At 40.6% G+C, this 25,907-nt stretch overlaps 1 protein-coding gene across 18 annotated transcripts in view; it reads left to right on the top strand.

The window, feature by feature from the left end:
- LOC146398935 (uncharacterized) overlaps positions 1–25,907 on the top strand; it is a 115,211-nt gene that overhangs the window by 26,538 nt on the left and 62,766 nt on the right. For 6 of the 18 annotated variants that reach the window (XM_084980853.1, XM_084980842.1, XM_084980854.1 and 3 more), the window contains 4 exons: positions 2,763–2,944; positions 6,821–6,956; positions 11,585–11,705; positions 17,364–17,447. Coding sequence is in view for 3 of the 18 variants with exons in the window: in XM_084980851.1 (XP_084836977.1) it covers positions 13,442–13,490; positions 17,364–17,447 (133 nt within the window). In the remaining 15 variants the exon portion in view is untranslated. Of the gene's footprint in view, positions 1–2,762; positions 2,945–6,820; positions 6,957–11,584; positions 11,706–13,001; positions 13,491–17,363; positions 17,448–24,876; positions 25,112–25,907 lie in introns of those variants that run through there. The other 12 variants (XM_084980850.1, XM_084980857.1, XM_084980845.1 and 9 more) reach the window with 5 other exon arrangements.

Here is a 25,907-nt window from a genome sequence, read left to right as displayed (position 1 = left end):
GGGTGAAGTAAGATCAGAGTAGATGGATAACTGTTTCTACATTAAATACTTGATATTGGAAGGTTAAAGGTTTTTAAGAAGGGGGAAATGTGATCATACCTGTTTTAGTACAAAAACTGATCACTGTGTGAAGGGTAAATTGCAAATGACGGACCCTCCTGTATTCTCCTTTGGAATGTTGGATTTAATTCCATTAAAATAATTATCAAACTGTTACATTGACCTGTTGTTTTTTTTAACCTACCCACTAATAAATTTGAATTTCCAAAATCAGAGAACTGTGTTTTCTAACAAATAAGCTATCAGTGATTTAAAAAGAATGAATGGATGAATCAATGAATGAGCCTGTCATTTGGAGTTGATAAAATGAAGGTCCAAATATAAGCCCCAGAGGGCAATGATGATCATTGTTAAGACTTTGTAGAGTACTTTGGTGAATAAAGAGAAAGAAATCTGGATTTGTGGGGGGGTGATGTTAAAGTAGTAGTCTACCAAAAAAAAAAAATGCAGTATAGTCTTCAACATGAAAAATAATGTCATAATGAAGAATCATTGGAGGGGATATGGGGTATTATCTGATAATGTATGGGTGATCAATGCCCTTCCCCCCCTTAGGCATCCCCTTCCCCCCCATCTCCCAGCAATCTGCTTCCTAACTCAGTTGCACCTATCTCTTTTTATTTATTTTTTTTGGCTGCACCCATGGCACTCAGAAGTTCCTGGGCCAGGCACTGAATCTGAGCTGCAGCTGCAGCCTATGCCACAGCTGTAGCAATGCGAGATTGCTTCACCCACAGCACCACAGTGGGACTCCTCTATCTCCTTTTCTTATTTCCCAACTTCCATAATCTTTGTCCAGGTTTTGTCTTATATGGACTATTATAAGATCCTCTTAGTGGAGTTTTGGGCTCTATTTGTCCACTTCCCATCTATTTGTCATTCATTCATTCAAGAAATATTACTAGGTATGTATTTTATGCCATGGGCACATTTCTGGGTGTTGGAGATGTGGCTGTGAGCATACAAGTAACCTGTTCTCATGGATTTACACCTTCTTGAGGGGGGAAGAGGCTTCACAAAAGACAGTGATGGATTTAGCCCTGCTAAAAGGCTGGGTGATCAAAGAAGCTTCTCTGAAGAGGTTTGAGCTGGTACATGAAATACACGAGCCATACATACAGTGCTCAGGAGAACAAGTACAGAGATCTTTGGCTACAGCAAGCATGGTAGTTTCTAAAAACAAGTATAGTAGGAGAGAGGAAGAGTCATATGAGCTGAGCTCAGCGAAGCAGACAAAGCATAAACATGCAAACTTGTAGATTATAACAGAATGATATATTTTATTTGAAGGACAATTAGAATCAATTAGGAAATTTTGAGCAGAAAATGATGGGATATGACTGAAGGGAGATAAAGGAGCAAGCAAGGAGGGCACTGAAAAACTATTGCAGTAGTCCAGAAAGTCCATGATGATGGCATGAACTAAAGTGTTACAAGTGAATGATTTGGAAGTGTCTTTTGGAAGTTAAATCATCAGGGCTTGCTGATAGATTGGATGGTGAGAGATGCTGGAAAGAAGAGTCAGGAATAACTCTAGGTTTCTGGCTTGTGAAGGTGGATGGATGGCCATATTTATTGGGGGAAATAGTAGCTTTTTGAGGAGGAGGATTGTTGTCAGGAGTCAAGAATTCTGCTTGAGGTAGATATCTATCAGTCAGTCAAGGGAAGATGTCTGGGAAGTCCTTTGATATAATGAGCTCAAAGTTCAGGCAGAGGTTGGAGCTAGAGACTTAAATTCAGAAGTCAACTGTAAATAAAGTACTTAAAGCTATGAGTCTAGTTAGGATATTCTAAAGAGAGACTGTTTATAGAATAAAAGCAGCCTAGGGATGGAACCCTGGGGTCTTGTACTACAGAGCGATCAAAGGCAGTAGTAAGAGATTTTAGGAAGGAAGAATAACCAGTGAGGTAATAGGTTAACCTAAAACACAAGATGTTTTGGAAACCAGGTTCAAGAAATGTTTCTAGCAGGGACCATCATCAGCTATTTTAAGGACTGCTGGAATGTTCAGTAAGATGTGGACAAGAACATGAATATTGGATTGTGGAACAAAAAGGTTGCTGATAAATTCAACAGCAGGTTCATGGAAGTAGTAAGTTTATTTTAAAAGCCAAGTGCTTCTTCTCATACTATACATACATATCTTCTAATTACATCATAATTTGTGCACATCTCTTGAATCTTCTTAAAGACTGAAAACAAGTTTAGAGGAGTTGGACCTTTGCAGGATTTTCATTTCTTTTTCTGCCTTGATGTTAATGAACATGCCCTTAGAAATTTCTTGGGTCATTCTTGAATTTTAGGGAGCAGAAACAATACACTTGAGCTCAGTAATGGCTTTGAAATTCTTTCATGCAGAAAATTCCTCTAGTTCAACCTTAACTTTCAGCATCTTCTAAAGCATGCATAGCACTCTATCTTCCATCAGAAAGTAGTTGTTACTCTCAGTCTCCTGAGACCTTGGTACTTGACACTTACCAGTGAAAATATTTTTTTCTTTACTTAATTCTTTTTTTAATTGGGACTTGTCAGATTTTGTAATTCTTTAATTTTGTATTTCTAAGTAAGATACTCTTTATTACAGTAGAATTTTAAGACATAACTTTAGTTTGTTCTCAGGAATCTTAGTTATTGGATTTCATTCTGTATTTGTAACTGGATTTTTGTATGCATACTGTTTTAAATAACTTGTATGTTTCAGATAGAACTTGAGAATAAACTACAGCAGCAGTCAACACAAGCAGCACAGGAACTTGCAGCAGAGAAAGAGAAAATATCAGTGTTACAAAATGCCTATGAAAAAAATCAGGAAACTCTAAAGCAGCTTCAGTCTGATTTCTATGGGAAGGAATCTGAACTTCTTGCCACAAGCAAGATCTCAAGGTATCATAAAAACTCACTATGTTATTGATAAATATTAAATGATTGATCTGAACCCAGATGGGCAGGGAATGTTAGTATTTGTGGAATATCATACTTGTTTTCTTTTGAATTATTTTTGGAGAAATATGCTTTTTAAAAAATAAGTTGTGGGAATTCGTGTCGTGGCTCAGTGGTAACAAACCCAACTAGTATCCATGAAGGTGAGGTTTTGATCCCTGGCCTTTCTTAGTGGGTTAAGGTTCCAGTGTTGCCATGAGCTGTGGTGTAGGTCGCAGATGCAGCTTGGGTCCCGTGTTGCTGTGGTGTAGGCTGGCAACTGTAGCCCTGATTTGTCCCTTAGCCTGTGAACTTCCATATCCATGGGTGCAGCCCTAAAAAGGCAAGGAAGAAAAGGAAGGAAGAAAGGAAAAGAGAAAAGAAAAAGAATTCTACTGCAGTGCCTTGGGGAGGCATGGGTTTGATCCCTGGCCTGGAGCAGGGGGTTCAAGGACAGCTGCCACTCAGATTCAATCCCTGGCTTGGGACCTTCCATATGCCATGGGTGTGGCCATTTAAAAACAACCACAAAACCCCATACAAATGTATCTTTTAATAGTGAAACAATTTGGAAATATGTTAACTGTCGTATTAGCTTATCAAAGGACTTTGCTGCCTATGTAAAAAAAATAACTTATAAAGGACTGCTGTTAGAAAATCCAAGGAGTTTTCAATGTAAACCACTTGTGAAAATGGAAGCAATTTTATTGTTGCTTCTCAAGAAAGACTGACTTTAATTTTATGGATTTGTTAACTTCCCAAGACTATTGGAATGCATAATGGTTAAAATCGGGAGATTATAACTCAAAGTAAATTTAACCTTAATTATCTAAACATATCTGGATACCTTGTCCTTGGCAATACTATTTGATTAGATAAAGTATCATTAAAATGAATGATATACAAAAAAGGTAAATAATTTTTATGTAGCATTAAGTTATCAGTTCTCTACAGGAGATGGAACATTTCTATTCTCTCAAAGAAGACTTAGCCAGTCCTCTTTTTTGTCGTGGTGAAATATTATGCTTTTTGATCCTTTAATGTGTATGGTTTTTTGTTTGTTTGTTTCTTTGTATAAAGTGCCTTATTGACAAATTTTGTCAAATCACAGAATATTTATAATATACATAAATATACTATGTTTTATTCATAAGCTGTTTTAGGGAAGGCTTTATGAAGGAGGTAGGACTTGACCAGGTCCTGAAGGATCTAAGAATTTGAATACCCAGAGTCCTGAGAGAGATCCGTTCACTCAGGGGCACATTTGAGAAAAGGTGCTGCAGCAGGAACCAGCAAAGCTGGGAGTCAACATAATTGTCTTGCCAGAGTGATGGTTGGTGTCTGGAAGTTTAAAAGGTTGGGTTCAAATTGTGAAGTATCTTAGATGCCTAGCAGGGATGACTGGAGTTTATATTTGGGGGAGAGGAGAAGAGTCATCTAAGCAGAGGAATAAAATGAAAAAAAAAATTTGTAGGCAACTTAACCTGGAAGTTGTTTAAAGACAGCTTAGTTTGGACCTGAGGTAAATTAGTGCCATGGAGATTAAAGAGGCTGTCTCCCTTCCTCCTCCATAAACTCCAGCAGTCTAGGTGTGAATTGATTATGACTGGGGTTAAAAAGGTTGGAACAGAAGAGATTAATGGGAGAGAGACAATGAAACAAAAAGGATGAATAACATATAGGTAGAGAGGAGGTGAAGGAATTGTTGGTGACTAATGATCTGACAAAGAAACAGGAGATTGGGTAAAAGAATTTTCATAGGGCCAACAATAGATATTTTATATATATCAAGTTCAAAATCAACAAGTTGTTTTAAGGAAAAAAATACCACCTCGACATTTAGAAAGCATCTTACTTGCTGTATTCTCTAAGTAGCTTTAAATTACTATTTTTTTTCCCTTTAGAACACTATTGAAAGTTGGGGAGGGTTGGTGGAAGAGTTTGGACTTTATCCTAAAAGAAGGAGGATTTGCAAGGATTTGTATTTTATTTAGGCCAATAACTGGCAGCAGGATAAGGATGGATTGTAGGGGAACCTGGGTGAATGTGGGGATGAGACAGAGGAGACTGTGCCATAGTCCAAGTGAAGATGATGGTGGCTTGAGCTGGTAGGAGGAAGGATGGGAAATGCAGATGAACTGGAAGGACTATTTGGTGACAGAGAAGATGATATCTAAAGACTGACTGTAAAAGATCTACAGAAATCACACTTTTTCTTCATATGTATGTTATTTACGCATGAGAATAACAACAAGTCTTAGATCTTTTAAATCAGTATTTTTTCATTAAGCCAACTATTTTTGTCTAAAATGTTATGTCTTGTTCTAATTTTATACCTGAAAGAATGCAAATGTAAATATGGGAAGAAGAGAAAGACAGAGGGCTAAGGCTGCCATGGAGTTTTACAACTGCTGAGAGGCCATGAATAGATCTTTCTTCCAAAGATCTATTCATGAGACTGAAGCCCTGCTTGGCTGGTGACAGGCCTAATGTTTGCACAATAACAGAACTGTGACTGGATCTCAGCTCTTCTGATTCATGATTCTTTTACCATCATTTCACTAAATTTTTTTTTAATAGAAGTATTGACATTTAATTCCTTCCAAAGTGAGAAGTTATCTGAACTACTTAATAAAAGGAATTCCTAGGAACATTCAAATCAAATTTATAGGTCAGAATAAAGGATGGTTATTGGCCATTCTTTTGCTTCCGTGATTTTTTCAATTTTATGATTCTTATTTTTTCCATTATAGTTGGTTTAGTGTTCTGTCAATTTCTCCCACACAGCATCGTATTTGTTAAATAATCTTGTGTACAAGAGAGAAAAGGAAGAAGTTCAGAACCATGTAACATGACACCCAAGTCAGGGGTGCCATCTGTGGGCATGTGGTGTATCTAGACACCAGTGAAATGCAAGTCCGGCTGGCTTGATCTATGCCTTTAGCCCCATCTGCTGGATTATTAATGAAATACTAAAGTTTGTGACTGGGTATTCCAAATTGGCCATGCTGTAGGTTATTCTTTCTTGTCAAGAAAGTTCATAGACATGGAATTTAACTATAGATTTTGTACCGTGAATGAAGTGAGAATTCTAGGATAGTAAGTTTAAAATTAAATATAAACCTTGTTAGCCTAATACTATTCCTTATATCATTTCATCAGATATCAAGAATAAGTAACAACTAAAATTTCTAAAATTTTATTTTGAAAAAAGAAAAATTTTTGGACCAAAAAAAGCTACCACAGAATAATGCAGAAATTCCTTTTTGGCTACACTACTATGTGTTTAGGGTATTCCAGGATCAGGTTTGGTATTTGTTCTACTCAGGAATTTGCTTATTCTGGTGGGAGTCAGTGGGTTACAGTAGCCCCAGTAAAACCACTAAATGAGAGAAGGAGTTCTCCAACGTAAAAAGATCCTGAGCAGATGAAAATATCCTGGCCTGCAGCCAGGAAAAGGAATATATAGCAGTGTATTGCTGAATGACACAAATGAATATTTAGAGGCAAAGTCGAAGAGTATGTCTTGGCATCTTCAGAAAATAGTAGCACAGATTTTGAGCTTGATTTTAAAAGATTTAGTCATTAGGTTTTTGTGAGAGTTTACAATGTTATAGGCAGCTATTTAAACCACAGGCATTTTGGAGTTTGTATATTATCTTGCTCAAGGGCATAACATACTATCTTTTTAGAGTGTACTGCTTTCTACTGTGCATATGTTAACTGTTATGTTTCTATAGAAATTTACTAAACAATGACATATAATAATCTGGGGAAATTTTTTTATAAGTCTGTGAAAGAGACGCTTTCTCTAGCATAGGAGGGCTTGATTTCAAACAGGAATCAAATTGGAAACCAAAATAAACTGATTCGAGAACTGAAGACTGCCAGGACTTCTTTGGAGCAAGATTCAGCCAAGAAAGAAGAGCAGTTGAAGGAGCAGTAGAAACCACTACAAGATGTTCAGAAAGAAAAGGTATTTTATTTTCTAACTAAATCTAGAATCTTCAGAGTTACAATGGCCATAGAGATCATCTAGTCAAACCTCTTAACCAGTAAAGGCATCACCTTATATTCAACAGCTAAGATGGGCATCAAGGTTATAAATAAGAGACTCTTGGTGACTGTAATTCTAATCCTAGGAGGTTATTCTTTACAGCTTCCTTGCCATTTCTTATTGCTCTTTTTAGTTATACAAAGGAGTCTGTTTTTTTATATCATAGACCCTTGGTTATTCAAAAAAAGATACTATAGCTCCTCAATTATTTCTCATATAACATGTTATCCTCTGGATATAGAAATCAGGTATGAAAGGTCTAGGAATAATTGAGTGTGTTAAGAATTCTTAATATTAATAACCAGCTTTTTTCTAAGAGGAAGTGTGGGTTTATTTTATATAAATGATGCTAAGTTATAAAGTTGAAAGTACTGGTTATATGACCAGTACACATAATGATCAGTTATATTTCTATATAAAAGATAAATGCAGATTCTAAGAAACATTTGATTTTTGGTTTCATAACTGAGATCATGTATTTCCATCAGTGGATAGAATATTCTTAAGTGTACAATTTATGAAGGTATTTGTGTGTGTGTGTGTGTGTGTGTGTGCGCACTTGTATGTATATCTGTTAATTGTGCAGTTCCTGGAAATTATCTTCAACTAAAAACTAGGGGGATGTTTTTGTGGGGATGGGACCGGTGAAGCTGGAATGAAATTTATGACTTATGCCACAAGTTTAGAAAATTCTGACAGAACTATAGTTTACAGGCCTTTAATTACAAGGGCATGAGATCATGCAGCTCTTGTTTTAGTTTTGGTTCTACTTCTAATAGATTATTGAACTTTTCTAAGCCTTTGTCCCTTTACCTATAAAATGAGGATTAAAAGGAGCTATGTGGTATAGAGATTAGATTAGACATATAGTTCTCCTCTTTAGGTGCCTTATGTAAAGATAGTGAGAGTAATAATATTAATAAGCATAAGAAGGTGTTTTAGCTCAAGTTTGGCCAGACACTATTTACTTTATAGTATTAACTATTTAGTCCTTATAACATTATTATTGTTCATATTGTATAAACAAGGACACAGGAACAAGAGAAGGTAGGTAATTTGCTCAAGTTAACTTAGGTTAAAGGGGCAGAGACAGTCATAAACAGTAGCAGTCATTTTTGTTAATTTTCAGTTAAGTAGTTAAAATTATTTTTTTAATAAGTTATTTTTCTATAGTCACTGAAAAAGAACTAGTAAATGAAAAATCTAAATTGGCAGAGATTGAGGAAATTAAATGTGGACAAGAAAAATAAATTGCTAAATTGAGTGAAGAACCTAAGTCTCACAAGCAAGAAAGCATAAAGATATGTGAAGATAATCATTGTTTTTCCTCTGTATTTTTTAGTGCTTGTTAAAAAAAAGTGTATATATATACACACACACACATTTATTTATTAAGAACATACTTTGTGGGAGTCCCCACCATAGCCCAGTGGGTTAGGAATCAAACTGCAATGGCTCGGGTTGCTGCAGAGGTGTCAGGTTTGATTCCAAGAGCAGTGGGAATTGCCTTGGCTTAGGTCACAACTGCAGCTCAGATTCAATCCCTGGCCTGGGAACTTCCATATGATGTGGGTGCAGCCATAAAAAGAAAAAAACAACATACTTTATGCCAGGAACCATTGTTTTGTTATTTTTGACAAATATTCTTGCTCTCAGTGCTTTTGTGTTGCAGAATATCTATACATATATTGAAACTGTTACTTCTGTTTTCAGATGACTAAATAATGAGAAGTAACCCTAAAAATTTAGATTTTATTGAGATGCTAATCAAGAAAGCTATCAATTAAAAGAATTATGTGCGTTCCCATCATTGCTCAGTGGTTAACAAATCCAACTAGGAACCACGAGTTTGTGGGTTCAATCCCTGGCCTCGATCCGTCATTGCCGTGAGCTGTGGTGTAGGTCACAGATGTGGCTCAGATCCTGTGTTGCTGTGGCTGTGGTGCAGGTGGGTGGCTACAGCTCTGATTAGACCCCTGGCCTGGGAACCTCCATATGCTGCAGGAGTGGCCTTAGAAAAGGCAAAAAGACAAAAAATAAAAGAGTTATAGATAGCAAACTTCAAAATATCTAAGTTTAGAATTAAGATTTTAAGAGATTCTGTTTTTATAATTGTTTTTCTTCCTAAAATACTTAAATCTCTTTTTTTTTTTTTTTGTTTGGGGCAAGGAGTAGCAAATTTGTTAGGACTGAGAAGATTGTGTAGTAGTGCCCCAAAGAACCATTTCACTGAAGGTGGAATTTAGGTGGTATATATACACAATGGAATACTACTCAGCCATAAAAACGAACGACATAATGCCATTGGCAGCAACATGGATGGAACTAGAGAATCTCATCCTGAGTGAAGTGAGCCAGAAAGACAAAGACAAATACCATATGACATCACTTATAACTGGAATCGAATATCCAGCACAAATGAACATCTCCTCAGAAAAGAAAATCATGGACTTGGAGAAGGGACTTGTGGCTGCCTGATGGGAGGGGGACGGAGTGGAAGGGATCGGGAGCTTGGGCTTATCAGACACAACTTAGAACAGATTTACAAGGAGATCCTGCTGAATAGCATTGAGAACTTTGTCTAGATACTCATGTTGCCACAGAAGAAAGCGTGGGGAAAAAATGTAATCGTAATGTATACATGTAAGGATAACTTGATCCCCTTGCTGTACAGTGGGAAAAAAAGCAGATGAAAAAGGAAGAAGTTGAACTGAGGAAAGAATTTATGGAGAAGGGAGCTAAACTGGTCAGTAAGTTAATGGTGGGAGGTGTGTTTTTTTAATTTTTTTTTAAGGTACAGTTGATTCATAATCATGTGCCAATTGCTGCTGTACAGCAAAGTGACCCAGTCATCCATATATACACATTCCTCTTCCTGTAGTATCATCCATCATGTTCTATCCCAAGATTAGATATAGTTCCCTTTGCTGTACAGTACAATGGGAGGTTTTGTAATTGATTTTGTAAATTAATTCAGTGAGAGAGGATTTTTCTACTTAAAAGTTATAATTCAAGTGCTCAACTGACACTTTACTGTTCAATTTAAGACTGATGTGATTGACTTAAATAGCTGACATGTGATAGGAAATATAATTTTTGGCTTATGTAAGTGAAAGTTCAGTAGAACATAATTAAAAAAAAAAAAAAAAAACCTTTTAGTGCCAGTAAAACAAACTAACCTCTAACTATGTAGTCTGCGGTAGATGGCATGAACGTTAGTTATATTGAACTCATTTTTTTGGTCACAGTGAATGCTGATAAGGGGAAGTGGAGATTTCAGTTGGGAATTGTGATGACCAATTGTGTGACCAAAAGTCTACTTTCCCCTCCCTAACTTGCGTGTGCCAAATGGGAAGCATCTGGCTTTCCTCTAGTGAATGAGGTCCAAATAGCCCCAGATAACTTGACTGTGGAATGTTTTCATTGAATTGCAATTTCAGGTTCACACAGTGATTTGAAGTATTGTGTTTTTGGCATGTTGATGGAGACCAAGGGATGCATGTGTAATTTAAGACATAAGAAAAGTCGAGCTTTATCTCCAGGGCACCTTGCTATCCCTGATTATGGTTATTCTTCTGCTGTAGTGGAAAAAAGGAAAATCTTAAATTGATTTACTTCAGCTTGATTTTATAAGAAACCTGCTGAACATCATTTCAGCATTGTGGCCTTTAAGCCAGTTCAAAATACACAGATATTTGTGGAATCCATTCTACTAGTGTCTTCTTTCCCAAAGAAGTAGTAGTAGTTATGCAGCTGGTATTTTAAATTCGACAAATTTATTTTTTTTACTTTATTTTTGTAATAGATTTTTTTTACTCACCGTTTTTCCTATTCTCAGCATTCTGAAAGAAAAGAAAAAGAAGTAGCAGTGCAGAAGCATGAGGAAAACTAGGCTAAACATACCATGCAGATAGCTGCATTAAATGAAAACCTGGGCACTGTAAAGAAGGAGTGGCAGTCCAGTCAGCAGTGAGTCAGTGAGCTCAAGAAGCAGATGGGGGAGTTCCCGTCGTGGCTCAGTGGTTAACGAATCTGACTAGGAACCATGAGGTTGTGGGTTCGATCCCTGGCCTTGCTCAGTGGGTTAAGCATCCGGCGTTGCCATGAGCTGTGGTGTAGGCCGCAAATGCAGCTGGGATCCCCCGTTGCTGTGGCTTTGGCCCTCCATATGCTGCGAGGTGTGGCTCTAGAAAAGAAAAAAAAAAAAAAAAAAACCAGATGGATGACTTACAGGGAAAAATCATGGTATTGGAAGCAACAGTTCAGAATAATCATGATGAAAGAAGGGCACTACCAGAAAGGTGACTGATGTCTAATAAAAATAATTTATTTCCATTCTAAGTGATAAAGACTTACATATTGCACATTGAAAAAAACTGAAGTCTTGAGAATAGTGCTCCAACAGGTATTTAAGTAGCCATTTAGAAACTACTCATTACAACAGATGGTTGAAATTCATGTATTATGCTTCAGACTGCTAAAGTAGTTCATTATCTGTGTTGGGGGGTCTTTAATTATTTTTTTAATGTTTTTGTGATTTGTTCTAGGTGTCTTAAAGGAGAAGGTAAAATAGAAAAGCTTCAAACCAAAGTACTAGAGTTGCAAAGAAAGCTGGATAATAAAACTGCAGCAGTGCAGGAGCTGGGCAAAGAGAATCAGTCCCTTCAGGTAAGTCGCCTGGTGATGTGCAGCAGTTTTTTAGTCTAGAATTTACCTCTTAGTAAAAAGCATATTTTGAACATTAAAAAATCTCATATATACATACTTTTAAATGGCTGCTGTCTGTGTAATAATATTGTAGGTGTTATGGGTAATTAAATACAAGATTTAAAGACTTCAGGGATTCCAAGGATTATAGAGACATGTCATTCATGAATTGTCAGTATTAGGAGAAGTCAAGAACACAAAGGCATGAATGAGTTGCTGTGTGTTAAAGAAGTGATCTGAATATATATGCTTGGAGTCTCAAGGAAGGATTGCTCCCTAGGGTTAGAATAAATGGGAAATTACCAAAGGTTAGAAATTTCCAGTGCTTTTGAGAGATAAAATTTGCTTTGCTTTATTGTCATTCAGACTTAAGATTGTAGCACTTTTTGATAATGGAAGATGACCAAATTATTTCTGATTTTCAAAATGTTATCCATTTGAAAACTTGGGCACCAATCATTCTTAAAAGTGTGGAATATTATAATGTGCTGAAACTTTTTAAAATAGATCAGACCTACACAAACACTGAATAGAAAGTGGGCTAACGACAATGAAGTACAGAGCTGAAGCACCTGTGGGAAAGGCTTTTCAGTCACAGTGAGATGGGATTTTATTCCACAGTTGACTGTTTTAACCATCAGAATTGTCCTGCATTTGATAGACTTTAAAAGTTTTGCCATTTATTAACTTTAACTTATAACTACGTAGAACAATTAAATTTATGCAGTCTAGTTTCTGATTAGCATATATTTTAACTTTAAATTCATTTGTTGCCTTCCTACTGATTCACTTTCTAGAATAATCATTTTCTGAACCACAGCATCATTATTAAACTCATACATTTTATCATCATTGAGTTATTTTAAAGGAAGAAAAAGCAGAGATTAAAAAAATCATTTTAAATAATACCATCATGTGATGTTTCAAATTTATATTCTGATTGTAGAAATGATGCCTGAAATATTTGGCAAGTAGAAATAGTTTTTCACCTGATAGGACTGTTTTATTAACACTTTAAAAATGCCTCGCATGGTTTTTTGAAAATTCTAAGATCAATCTCATATTGAAATTTTTAGTGTAGTATATAACTAGTAAGCATTCAAATTAATCAAAGGATTAAATCAGCATTGAGATTTGTTATTAAATAAACCTTGAAATAGTATACTTTCAAAGTGCAGTTGGCCTATTCTTGTAGTCTCATAATTTTGATATAGTTGTTATGCTTGAAAATGTTTATTTTTTTGTTGTTGTTTACAGCATCACTGCAGACAATGTGGAAATATCTTCTGTGCTGAGTGTTCAGCCAAAAATGCCTTAACTCCTTCTTCTAAGAAGCCTGTTTGTATCTTTGATGCATGTTTCAGTGACTTCCAAGGATAATGGGTTGTCACAACTTCAGAGTAATAATACACTAACATTCAATTTTTAATAAATGCACTTCATAGAGGTCTTGGACTACTACTATTTGATTTGGACAGTGGTTGCAATACTAAACCAAATTAGAATTTATATCTTTTGGAATGTTATCAAGTAAAACTCTTCTATTTTTGTGAGACTTGGGCTCATCTTTCATTACGTTTTTCTGTTTCACCCTGGAACAGCTTACACGCCAAGTTTAGAATTAGCCAATGAAATATAAATAAACTTTGGATGGAAAATAGGAATGTATTTTTTAATTATAATTTCATTGTTCACAAATGACACAACTACATTTCCATAGCTTACTTCTCCCAAATTTACAGAAAGGTACGTGAGTACTGTTACCATATAATATGTGCCGCACAATGACACATATTTTCTTTGTGAAGTTTGGCATAGAACTATAAAGCTTTCTTTTTTCTTATATAATCTGTATGCTGCCTTATTTGAGTGACTGCTCTCTGATTGCGTTTTCCTCAGTCCTAGTTCTTTCTCTTCTTCTTTTTTTTTTTCTCTTCTTTTTTCTTCCCTTTCCTTCCTTTCTTTTTGGTTTAGAGAAGCTCTTTCAAAATTTCCTTTAACCTGGGTTTTGTGTTGCTGTATTCTTTAAGTTTTCGTTTGTTGGGAAAAATTTTTATTTCCCCTTCTATTTTAAATGATATTCTTGCTGGATAGAGTATTCTAGATTGCATATTTTTTCCTTTTAGCACTTTAAATATCTCTTGCCATTCCCTCCTGGCCTGTAGTGTTTCTGTAGAGATATCAGCTGATATTCTTATGGGGGTTCCCTTGTGGGTAACATTCTGTTTTTCTCTTGCTGCCTTTAGGATCCTCTCTTTATCACTAACTTTTGCCATCTTTATTATGATGTGTGTTGGTGTGGGTCTGTTTGGGTTCAGTTTGTTTGGGGCCCTCTGTGCTTCTTGTATCTTGGACCCAGTATCCTTTAGATTTGGGAAGTTTCCATCGATAATTTCTTCAAATATATTTTCCATCCCCTTATCTTTTTCTACTCCTTCTGGAATTCCTATTATGCGTAGATTGGCCAGCTTTCTATTATCCCATAGGTCTCTTATATTGCTTTCCAGTTTTTTGATTCGGTTTTCTGTCTGTTGACCGGATTGAGTGATTTCCATTATTCTATCTTCCATATCACTGATTTGTTCTTCTGCATTATTCATTCTGGTTTTTACTGCCGTTAGTTCAGTTTGCGTCTCTGCAAATGAATGTTCTAGTTTCTCTTGGCTCCTCCTTATATTTTCTAGTTCCTTTCTGAGGGTATCTGCGTTACTGTTCATATCTTCTCTTAATTCCTTCAGTATTTTCCCTATTTCTCTTTTGAACTCCAGGTCTGTCAGTCTGCAGAGATCTGTTTCATTGTTGACTGTTTGAGGTGAGTTCTCCTGTTGGTTTGACTGGGGGTGGTTTCTCAGCTTCTTCATCTTGCTTGTTGTTTTCTTTTTCCTGGTGGAGTTGTACCCTCAGTGGCCGGGCAGTGTTTGCCTTGTCACTGCCATGGAATATTTTCTGAGGGCTGGTGATGGTATGCAGCTGATCCTCTAGAGCTTGGCACCCCCTGGGGCCTTGGGCGGGTAGCAGGGCCACTGGAAATCCAAGAGGCTCCTCCCCAGGGCAGCCCGACTCCGAAAAACCATGTGAGAATTAGGCAGACTTATTCACAGCCTGGCTAGGCTTGTTCTAGCTTTTCTGGGCTGCAGGCCTTTTCTCGGGGGCTGGTGGTGATTGGTGCTGCTCTGCGGAAGTGTAGCCCCTCCAAAGGGCAAGCAGGCCTGTGCAGGGACAGCCCCTGTGGTGGTAGGCTTCAGGCAATTGTTGAGGCCAGCCCTCCTGGATGGCAGGTAGCCCCAGGTCCAGCGAGAGCATAGGGGGTGGTGGGGGTGGGGGGGAAGCACTGGGAAGCGCAGCTTTCTGCTAGCTAGTGGGCCTGTAAGCTTGCTGTGGTGTGGGGGGTATTCTATGGGGACCCACCCCTTCTTTTCTCCCCTCCCCAGCACGGGCGCAGACCAGGCTCTTCTCCCAGGTTCCCTCTGATGCAGCTTTCCACTTCCCCGCCCCTAGAGTATTGCTCCCTCCCTCTGCCACAGTTTTGTTTTCTAGTCTCCCAGGCAGTCTCTGCCCGGTCAAAAAGTTTCTAGACTTCCAAGCAGTTTCCGCTCCGCCCTGCCCCCCCAGCCCTGGGACTAACCTCTGGAGCCGAGGTCTTGGTGCCCAGCCCCCACCCAGGCATCTCAATTTTTGGTGACTGTGCCCATAGTTCAGATGGTCCGTTCGGTTCTTGATCGGCTTTTCCGTACTCTGACTTACTGCTATTCTCTTCTCTGCATCTGGAGATTTCTCTGGTTCGTTTGATCTTCCCCCCGTGGAGGTGACTTTCCAGCGTGCGGGATCCCTTTCTCCTCCTCAGTTCCCTTTCGGGAGCGCCCATCCCGCTCGGATTCACCTTCTCTCACTCTCCTCTTTTCTCCCGATCTGCCCAGTAATGTCACGAACTTCTTGCCGTTACTGGAGTTTAGGTTCCTCTGCCAGCGATTGGTTGCTGTTCTGTGCAAGTCATTTATTCTGTAGATGTGCTTTTTTTGTTGTGTTTGTGGGAAAGGGTGAGCGTGTCCCCCTACTCCTCTGCCATCTTGTCCTCTCTCCCCCATAATTTCTACTAATCTGTCCTCCACCTCGTTTATTCATTCTTCTGCCTCCTGTATCCTGCTGTTAGCTGCTCCTCGTGAATTTTTTATTTCAGTTGTTGTATTTTGCATCTCTTCTTGTTTGAGTTTTATATCTTGTATCTCTTTGCTCAGTGTTTCCTGTTAACTACCCATCTTTGCCTCCAGTTTATTTCCAATGTCTTGCATCATCTTCAGCATCAACAGTCTAAAGTTTTTTCCTGGAGGCTGAGACTCTCCTCATCACTTAGCTGATATTCTGGGGGTTTTCCTTTCTCCCTCATCAGAGTTATAGTTCTCTGTCTTTTCATTTTTATAGGTTTTTGGTGCAGTGACCTTTTGACAGGGAATAGAATTGTAGCCTCTGTTCCTTCTGGTGTCTGCCCTCCTTGTGGCTGAGGTTGGTATGGAGCCTTGCTGTAGGCTTCCTGATGGGAAGGGCTGATGCCTGCCCACCGGTTCGTGGGGCTGATTCTGATTCTCCTCCCTCTAGTGGGTGGGGCTTTGTCTCTGGATGGGATTAGAGGTGTCTGTGTGCCTGAGGGTTCTTTAGGCAGCTTGTTTACTGAGGGATGGGGCTGTGATCCTACCTGGATTGCTGTTTGCCCTGGGGCTTCTCAGCACTGACTGGTGGGGCCAGATTTTGCCAAAATGGCCACCCTCCAGAGAAAGGCATGCTGCTGAATATTCCTGAGAGCTTTGTTCCCAATGTCCCTCCCTCGCAACAAGCCACATTCACCCCTGTTTTCCCAGGATGTTCTCCAAGAACTGCATTCAGTTTTGACCAGATTCCTATGGAGACTTTGCTTTGCCCTGAGACTCGGTGCACGTGAAAGTCTGTGTGCGCCTTTTAAGAGTGGGGTCTCCTTTTCCCCCAGTCCCGTGGAGTTCCTGCACACATGCCCCACTGGCCTTCAATGCCAGATGCTCTGGGGCTCTTTCTCCCAGTGCCAGATCCCTGCATGTGAGGATTTGATGTGGGGCTCAGAACTCTCACTCCTGTAGGTCTCTGTGAACCAGTTAGTTTCCAGTCTGGGGGGCTTCCCACCTGGGAGGTATGGGGTTGTTTGTATCACAAAATCATCCCTCCTACCTCTTGATGTGGCCTCCTCTTTCTCTTCCGGAGTAGGATGTCTTTTTGAAGGTTTCTGGTCCATTTGGGTGAAGATTGCTCAGCCTTTAGTCGTGACTTTTGTTGTTTTTAGGAGAGAAGTTGAGCTCCAGTCCTCTTCCGCCATCTTAATCCCATCTCCTACATCCAACTTTCAAAAACCTGAAATGTGCCCATGACATCACTACCATGGACACTTACTGCACCACAGACAATGCATGTCTGTATTACTAATTTGCCTGCAAAAACTCCAGACTGGATTCTTGGCTGCATTGTTGAAAGAAAGAAAATAGCCGTTAACAGTGATTTCCCAAACAGAATGGTTTTACTCTTTGGGAAGATAAAACCCTTTGACTCAGTTCCTGCTGTGATTTACTAACATGCCTTTGGTGTGCCTGTTGGTCCTAGGTGGAGTGGGGAACACACACCTCGTTCCTGTCTTCAAGCAACCTAGGATCTATTCTGCAGACAAAACATGGATCCATCCAAAAGGTAAGTCACAAGTAATGATGGTGTGTTGTGAATTTCTGCAAGGAGTGGAAGAGCCCACAGAGTTCTCAGCTTAAGACTCAGTTGTCTTCCCAGCTCTCTGAAGTCTTTCCTCACAGCAGCCCAGACACCCTGTGATGATCTCTGCCCTGACCATTCTCATTCACGTTCATTGGACTGTCCCCAGGTTTAACAGATAAGAACAAGATAGGCCCAGTTACATTGGCATTTCAGATAAACAACAGATATATTTTAAGTATACGGATGCCTCATGCAATATTTGAGACCTACTCAAAAGTATTCCATGTTTCCCTGAAATGCATATGGATATATACCACATCTTTCTTGGCTCATCCTTCTGTAGATGCTTGGGTTGTTTTCTTGTCCTGGTGATTGTAACTCTGTTGTGATGAAATAGAGGTGCGTATGATCGTCAAGCGAGTGTTTTCGATAAATTGCCAGAAGTGGAATTGCTGGGTCACACTGTAGTTCTGATTTTAATTTTTTGAGCAGTCTCATGCTGTTTTCCACTGTGGCTGCACCAGTAATGTTCCTTTTTCTCCACATGCTCTCCAACATTTATTGCTTGTGTGTGTGTGTGTTTATAATAACCATTCTCTAAGGGATGAGGTTGAAACATTATTGTGGTTTTGGTTTGTAGTTCCATTAGTGTGGTTTAACCTCTTGTCATAAGCCTGTTGGCCATTTTCTGTTTTCTTTGGAAAATGTCTATTCAGATCCTCTGCCCCAGTTTTTTGTTTGTTTGTTTTTTGTTTGTTTTGTGCCACACCCAAGGCACACAGAAGTTCCCAGGTAAGGGACGGAACCAGCAGCGCCCCATGGCACCGTAGTAACAATAGCAGATTTTTTGTATTTTTGCCACGTTCTTGGGCCGCTCTTGGGGCATATGGAAGTTCCCAGGCTAGGGGTTGAATCGGAGCTCTAGCCGCTGGCCCACACCACAGCCACAGCAATGCCAGATCTGAGCCGTGTCTGCGACCTACACCACAGCTCACAGCAACGCCAGATCCTTAACCCACTGAGCAAGGCCAGGGATCAAACCCACGACCTCATGGTTCCTAGTCAGATCCGTTAACCACTGAGCCACAATGGGAACTCCATTCCGCTGGTTTAATTTTCCCTTTCTATCACTTGCCTTTGAGGTCAGAGCCAAGTGTAAGCAGACAGATGTCCATGTGCTTACCACCTATGTTTTCTCCTAGACATTGTATGGTTTCATTTCTTCCATTTGAGTCTTTAGTCCATTTTAATTTGGGGATGTGTTGTAAGGTAGGGGTCTCGTTCCGTTCCTTGCATGTGCCTGTGCAGTTCTTCCAGCACCATTGATTGAAGAAACTGTCCCTTGTCCATTGTATGCTCTGTGGTCCTTTGTTGGAAATGACTTGTCTGTGTCTGTGTTGGTTTTCCTTCTGGGCTGTCAGTGTTGTTTCACTGGTCTGTCTGTTTTGTTTTTGTGCCAGTCCTGATCTGTTTTGCTATCTATAGCTTTGTAGTGTAGTTTGAAATCAGGAAATGTAATCCTTCCAGCTTTGCTGCTCTTTCTCAAGATGGTTGTAGCTGATGGGGATCTATTGTGGTTCCATACAAATTTTAGAAGGGTTTCTCCTAGGTCTGTGCAATGTGCAGTTGGGATTTTGGTGGAGAGTGCATTGAGTCTCTGTTGCTTTTGGTAATCTGGACATTTGAATGATGTGAATTCACTCATAAACATGAAATATCTTTCCATTAATTTGTGCCTTTAATTTCTTTCCTCAACAGCATATAGTTTAGAGTGTACAAGTCTTTACCTTGCCTGGTTAAATTTATCTCTAGGTACTTTAGTTTTTTCTTTTACTTTCATTTTATTTATTTTTATCTATTTATTTATTTATTTTATTTTATTATTATTATTATTTTTTTTTTTTGCTATCTCTTTGGGCGGCTCCCACGGCATATGGAGGTTCCCAGGCTAGGGGTCGAATCGGAACTGTAGCCACCGGCCTATGCCAGAGCCACAGCAATGCGGGATTTGAGCCGCGGCTGCAATCTACACCACAGCTCATGGCAACGCCAGATCGTTAACCCACTGAGCAAGGGCAGGGACCAAACCTGCAACCTCATGGTTCCTAGTCAGATTCCTTAACCACTGGGCCTTGACGGGAACTCCTAGGTACTTTATTTTTGATGCAATCATAAATACGATTTTTTGGTTTGTTTCTGTTTTAAATCTTCTATGTTTTTGTTTAGTTTTTCTTGTAATGTGTTGATCTTTGCCTCCAGTTTTTGTCTGAGCTCTTGGATCCTCTTCACAATCATTATTCTAAAGTCATTTTGCATGGAGGTGGGTGTGGGGGTTGTCTTGTTCCTTCATCTGGTTCATATTTCTCTGCCTTCTCATTTTGTATGCTTTTTGCATGATCTCCTTTTTGTAGGTTAGAGGTGTGTAGCCTGTCTTGCTTCTAGTGTCTGCCTTCTTGTAGGTAAAATAGAGGCGTTTATGGCCAGCTTCCTGATGGGAGGGACAGGTGCCTGCCCACTGGTAGGTGGAGCTGAGCCTTGTCCCTCTAGGGGGTGGACCTTTGTCTGTGGGTGTGATGTGGAGCACTTTAGGTACCTGTTTGTTGATCAGTGGGTCTGTGTTCCCAGCCTGTTTGTTGTTTGGCCTGGGGCTTCTCAGCCCTAACTTGTGGGACCAGATTGTTCCAAAAGGGCCACCTCCAGGGGAGCTCATGCCAACAACTATTCCTGGGACCTCTGCCTAGACTGTCCTGCCCTACAGTGTTTCCCAGTCACCCCCTCCTTTCCCAGGAGACCCTCCATGATTGGCCAGGTCATTCTGACCCAGATTCTTCTTGAGTGCCTGCTTAGCCCTGGGACCCAGTGCACATGAAAGCCTGTGTGCACCCTCCAGGAGTGGAGTTTCTGTCTCCCCCAGTCCTGTGGAGCTCTTGCACACAAGCCTCACTGGCCTTCAATGTCATGTGTCCCAGGGGCTCCTCCTTCCCGTGCCAGACTCCCTGGCTTAGGCACCTGCTGTGGGGTTCAGAAGTCTCCTGTGGGAAAGCCTCTGAAATAGAGTTCTTTTCCAGTTTGTGGGCTGCCCATGCAGGGGGTATGGGATTACTTCTACCATGAATGAGCACCTCCTGCTGTCTCAGTGTGGCTCCTTATTGCCTTTGGGTGTAGGATATCTTGTTCTTGGTAGTTTCCAGTCTATTTTGTTGATGGTCATTCGGCACATAGTTGTAATTTTGGTGTTTTCATGAGAGGAGGGGAGCTTGAGTCCTCCTACTCTGCCATCTTGTCTATTACTTTCTTTCTTTTTTTTTTTTTTTTTTTGTCTTTTTATCTGTTCTGTGGAGGTTCCCAGGCTAGGGGTCTAATCAGAGCTGTAGCTGTGGGCCTACACCAGAGCCACAGCAATTCAGGATCCTCAACCCACTGAGCGAGGCTAGGGATCGAACCCACAACAGCATGGTCCCTAGTCAGATGCGTTAACCACTGAGCCACAACAGGAACTCCGTGTCTGTTTCTCTTCTTGGGGTTTTGTTTTGTTTTGTTTGTTTTTAGGGCTGCACTTGCAGCATGTACAAGTTTCCAGGTTAGGGGTTGAATCAGAGCTGTAGCTACCAGCCTACACCACAGCCACATGGGGTCTGAGCTGCATCTGCAACTACACCACAGCTCAAGGCAACACAGGATCCTTCACCCACTGAGCAAGGCCAGGGATTGAACCTGTGTCCTCATGGGTACTGTTGTGTTTTTTAACCATTGAACCATGACAGAAACGCCTGTTTCTCTTTTTGATGTTTTGTTATTATTGTATAGAAATGCCACTGATATGTACGTTGATTATGTAAACTGAAACATAACTGAATGTATTCATTCAAACAGTTTTTTGCTAGAGTATGTAGGATTTTCTATTATAGTATCATGTAATCGGCAAAAAGGACACTTTTACTTTTTTCATTTATGATTCAGATTCCTTTTATTTCTTTTTCTTGTCTAATTGTTAGTAGGACTTCAAATCCTATGTGGAATAAAAGGGGCAAGAGTGGGCATCCTTCTCTTGTTCATCATCTTAGAGGAGAAAAAGCGTTCAGCTTGTCACAGTTGAGTGGAATGTTAGCTGTAGGTTTGCAGTTGATGGCCTTTATTAAGTTGAGGTCCATTCCCTTTATACTTGCTTTGTTGAGACTTTAACATAAGTGGATGTAGAAGTTTATCTCATGGGTTTCTTTGCATCTATGGAAATAATCATATGGTTTTTACCCTTTTTGTTTTTCGGTTTTAGTTTTAGGAATGCACCCACATCATACAGAGGTTCCCAGGTTAGGGGTCTAATCAGAGCTAGAGCTGCAGGCCTACACCACAGCCAAGCAAGTTCTGTTTCCCTTCCCAGATGATGGAAGATTTTAGGCATTATTTCTTCCATTAATTTTTCTGTTCTGTTCTCTTTCTCTTCTTCTGGAACCACCCCTGTAATGCAAATGTTATTCTGCTTGATGGTATCCCATAGGTCCTTTAAAGTAGCCTAATTTTTTAAAAATTCTTTTTTCATTTTGCCTCTCTATCTGATTGAGTTCCATTGTTTTGTCAGGCAGGTCTCTGATTAATTCTCCTTCATCCAGTCTGCTGTCAAAGCCCTCGAGTGTGTTTTTCAGTTCATTAATAACTTCTCTTTGGTTCTTTCCTCTGCTTCCTGTCTCTTCATTGAAGATCTCTTTGTGTTCATTCCTTCTTCTGAGTTCAGTAAGCATCTTTATGTCCATGACTTCTGACTCTTTCTCAGGTCGATGGCTTATTTCCACTTCATTTTGTTCTTATTCTGTGATTTTGCCTTGTGTTTGTTTTGTTTTTTTTTTTAGAAAGATATCCCTGTGTTTCATTTTGCCTAATTTTCTGTGTGTGTTTCCATGCATTAGGTCCATTTGCCATCTCTCCCAGTCTTGAAGGAGAGGATATACTTGGGAGCTGTCCTGTAGGGCCCAGAGGCGCCATCCCACTTGGCCACAAGAGCCAGGCACTCAAGGAGTGTCTCCTCTGTGGTCTGTGTGAACCCTCCTGTTGTGGTGGGGGCCCAGCTGTGATTCTCTTTGCTGGGAAGTGGGGAAGCACCGGTCTGGGACACAAGGTGCCTAGCTGCGGTGGGTGCGAAGCCCTGATTTTTTCATGTTCTCTCTGCTTGAAAGCCCTTGTGTCCTGATGTTTAATTTCGAACATAGTTCCTCCATTGTTCCAGAGCTGGCTTTTCTCCCATGTGGACTAAGGGGGGCGATCTAGGGCCCTGGTCCTCAGGAAGGCTTTGCAGCCTCTCTGGGTTGCTTTCTTCCCTTTCCCTTGCTTCAGACAGTGTTGCTACAGCCACAGCTGAGCAGCATGTCCACAACTGCCATACTTATACACACACCAGCCCTTGCCAAGCAGAAGTGTGGGAATGGGGTTCCTCTCAGTCAGCAGGAAGGGGAGGCTGTTTCTCAGAGCCCATTTCCCTCCTAGCCATGGAGATGCACCCGCGAATGAGCTCCAGTGCTGAGCAGGTCAGCTTCCTTTTCTCAGAGAGTCAGGGGGCTGTGTGTTCATGTTTTCCTCTGTGGGACTGAATATGAAGGTGAAAAATAGGATTTCTTTTTTTGTCTTTATGCTATTTCTTTGGGCCACTCCCACAGCATATGGAGGTTCACAGGCTAGGGGTCTCATCAGAGCTGTAGCCCCTGGCCTACGCCAGAGCCACAGCAGCACGGGATCCGAGGCACATCTGCAACCTACACCACAGCTCATGACAACGCCAGATCATTAACCCACTGAGCAAGGCCAGGGACCATACCCACAACCTCATGGTTCCTAGTCGGATTTGTTAACCACTGAGCCATGACGGGAACTCCTGAAGTTTGCTTTTTAAATAAATTTAAGTTAAATATGTGTCCCTTTGAAGAATTCATTCCTACTTACAGCAAAGTATGCCTAAGGGTCATGTTTAAAAACATGTTCCCTGAGACTTTTTCTACCTGTATAGAATCCAGTAGTAAAGAAAAGAAAAGGAATACCGCCATGAACTACCACATGAGGTAAAATGAGGTAGGATGTATTGTTTGATGAGAACCTCAGTAGTGTATCTTAATTGTGGAATTTCATCCAAAAAAAACGGAACCAAAACTCTCATAAGATTCAGCAAATCCATTGCTAGGGCTTCTGATGAAAACGAACATCCTAATTTGAAAAGATAGGAGCAGCTCTGTCCACTGAAGTGTCCCTTAGACTTTTTCTCTCACATAACTTCTTTTCACAACAGCGAGTGATAATGTGTAGACCAGCCAGGTCATGGCAGCAGCCTGTGTCCACTGAGGGATGAGTCAAGAAGATGTGGTGTCCATATGCAGTGCAGTGGTATTCGGCCAGAAAAGAGAGTGGCCTCTTGCCATTTGCTGCACCTTGGGTGAGCCTAGAAAGTATTATGCTGAAGGCCACAGTCAGACAAATCAGGATACTATGTGATGTCCCTGATTTGTGCAGTCTAATACCCAAAACCAATGATCAAACACACCAAAGAGTAACAGACTCATAGATACAGGGAGGAAAAGAGGACTCCATCTCCCTTGTTGTCCTATCAGAAGAGCGATGCATTTGGTCTCTCAATTTTAGATACTTGGGGAGAATCAGCCATGGCAGAGTTGTCTCTCACAGCCTCCCATACCTTACACCCTCCCTGCTTGGCTTGAAATATTGCAGTGCTCTCAGTTTTCTCCAGGAATTGTCTCATGTTCCATGTGGGCTGGTGCTCAGTTTGTTCTCGAGCCAGATTTCATGACACTGTCCCAGGCACTGGTGTGATGAGGGGTTGAATTTTGAGAAGAATACATTTCATCCTAGAACTTTGAGTTAGCTAAAGTTTGTTGCTTAGAAAATTATGAGATATGTGTTTTAAGGCAACCCACTGTTGAAAGTAGGGTGAGTCCTTGTTTCCTAACTGTTCAAGGCATAGTAAGTTTTGTACGTATACAATGACAGGGACACTGTTAATGAAGAACCAGTGGAAAGATAATGAAGTGTACAGATTGTTGCATCCAGAGAAAAATTCTACACACGGTCATTGAGTGAAGACTTTTGCAACTTGATGAACATATGCTTAGTGTGTGGCATTTTACAATTTAATTTCTATAACTACTCCTTTTCTTCTGGACAAATGTTACCTATGGAGTGTAAAAATGTCTGGTGCCTCAACTACCAGAAATGAGTGGAAATGGTATTTCCATCAAAAAATGGGAGCCCTTTTAAATCTCACCATGGTAGGATTTTGCAATTCCCCTAAACGTTGAAGACCCATTATATTTGGGGAGGTCTTTTTCTCTCCAGTAATGTCTTTTCAAAACAGAGAGTAATACTGTTTGATTGTAGGATGCAGTTTTTGAAATAAAATGTTGACCCTGTCCAGGGAAACGGCCACTAGGCTATATAGAGCAGGTGGACCCAGAGGGGGCAGAGTTGCCTTCCCTCTGAAAGTTCCAGGCCTCTGACCAGTTTCCACGGCAATGGAATGCTGCCCACGGAGCCTTGTGGTTCAACTGCCAGTCTGTGAGAAGAGACGTGTGTGTTGGCCACAGCTGGGAGGCTCTCCCCTTCACTGCTCAAGTGTCAGACGATGGGCAACCTTAGCTGTTGTTGCGGAGGTATGTTGCTACTGTTCTAAAGGCTGTTTCCTCAGATGGGTGGTTCATTTTGACTAAACATATTATCTCCATCTTTATCTCCATTGCCACCAGTCTCATCAGTCTCTCAAGCCATAGGTCTGTTATACAGGCTTGCTGTATGACTAAGGTATATCTTAATGCTCCGAGTGAGCCAACTGCCTCAAGTATTTTCCTAAATGTGAGAAAAGACTCGTGTCTCGTGGCAGTTTGAAACACGTTCTCCCAGAGCACAGAGACGGCAAACATGCCCCTCTGCCTTTTTCGAAGCACGAGGCCCTCGCTGTCAGCCCTGCAGTAGACATTCAAAAGAGGGACGTTACAGCGCCACTCTTCTCAGTGTACATGTCGATGTCTTAATGCACATGCTAGCAGTCCAAAGGCAGAGGAATTTCGATGGAGCAAGAAACGGGGATTTTTCAGGTTGGATTTCCCCGGGTTGATGAGGACTAGCCCACTGGCTCTTTGGGTGTTAGCTGGTAGTGTGGTGACAAGGGCCAGTGCCAGCAGGTTAGTGGGGTGAACATTGGGTAAGGAAAGGAAGGAAGGTCTCTCTGGTGATCCTCAGAGAGACCCAGGGTGGGGTCTTCAAGCTGAGGTCTGGAGGGGGTCTCTCTAGGAGGAGCACTGTCCCTGCCACTCTCAGGTCTAGAGAAGGATGAGGAGTGTCCAGAGTATAGAGTGGGTTTGGGTGACAGAAGACTTGCACTCTGGCCCATTGTCAGCCAGACCTTCGTCAAGGTTGCTCAGACTGGTGCTCTGATGCAACGTCAGTGAG

Source organism: Sus scrofa, chromosome 10, assembly GCF_054392235.1.
Source record: "Sus scrofa isolate SSC_HxYL_T2T_F1_AM1 chromosome 10, Sscrofa_HxYL_maternal_Yorkshire_Landrace_v2.0, whole genome shotgun sequence".
Classification (NCBI taxonomy): Eukaryota; Metazoa; Chordata; class Mammalia; order Artiodactyla; family Suidae; genus Sus; species Sus scrofa.
The sequence above is the reverse complement of the archived record's forward strand: the minus strand, read 5'-3'. Positions and strand labels throughout refer to the sequence as shown.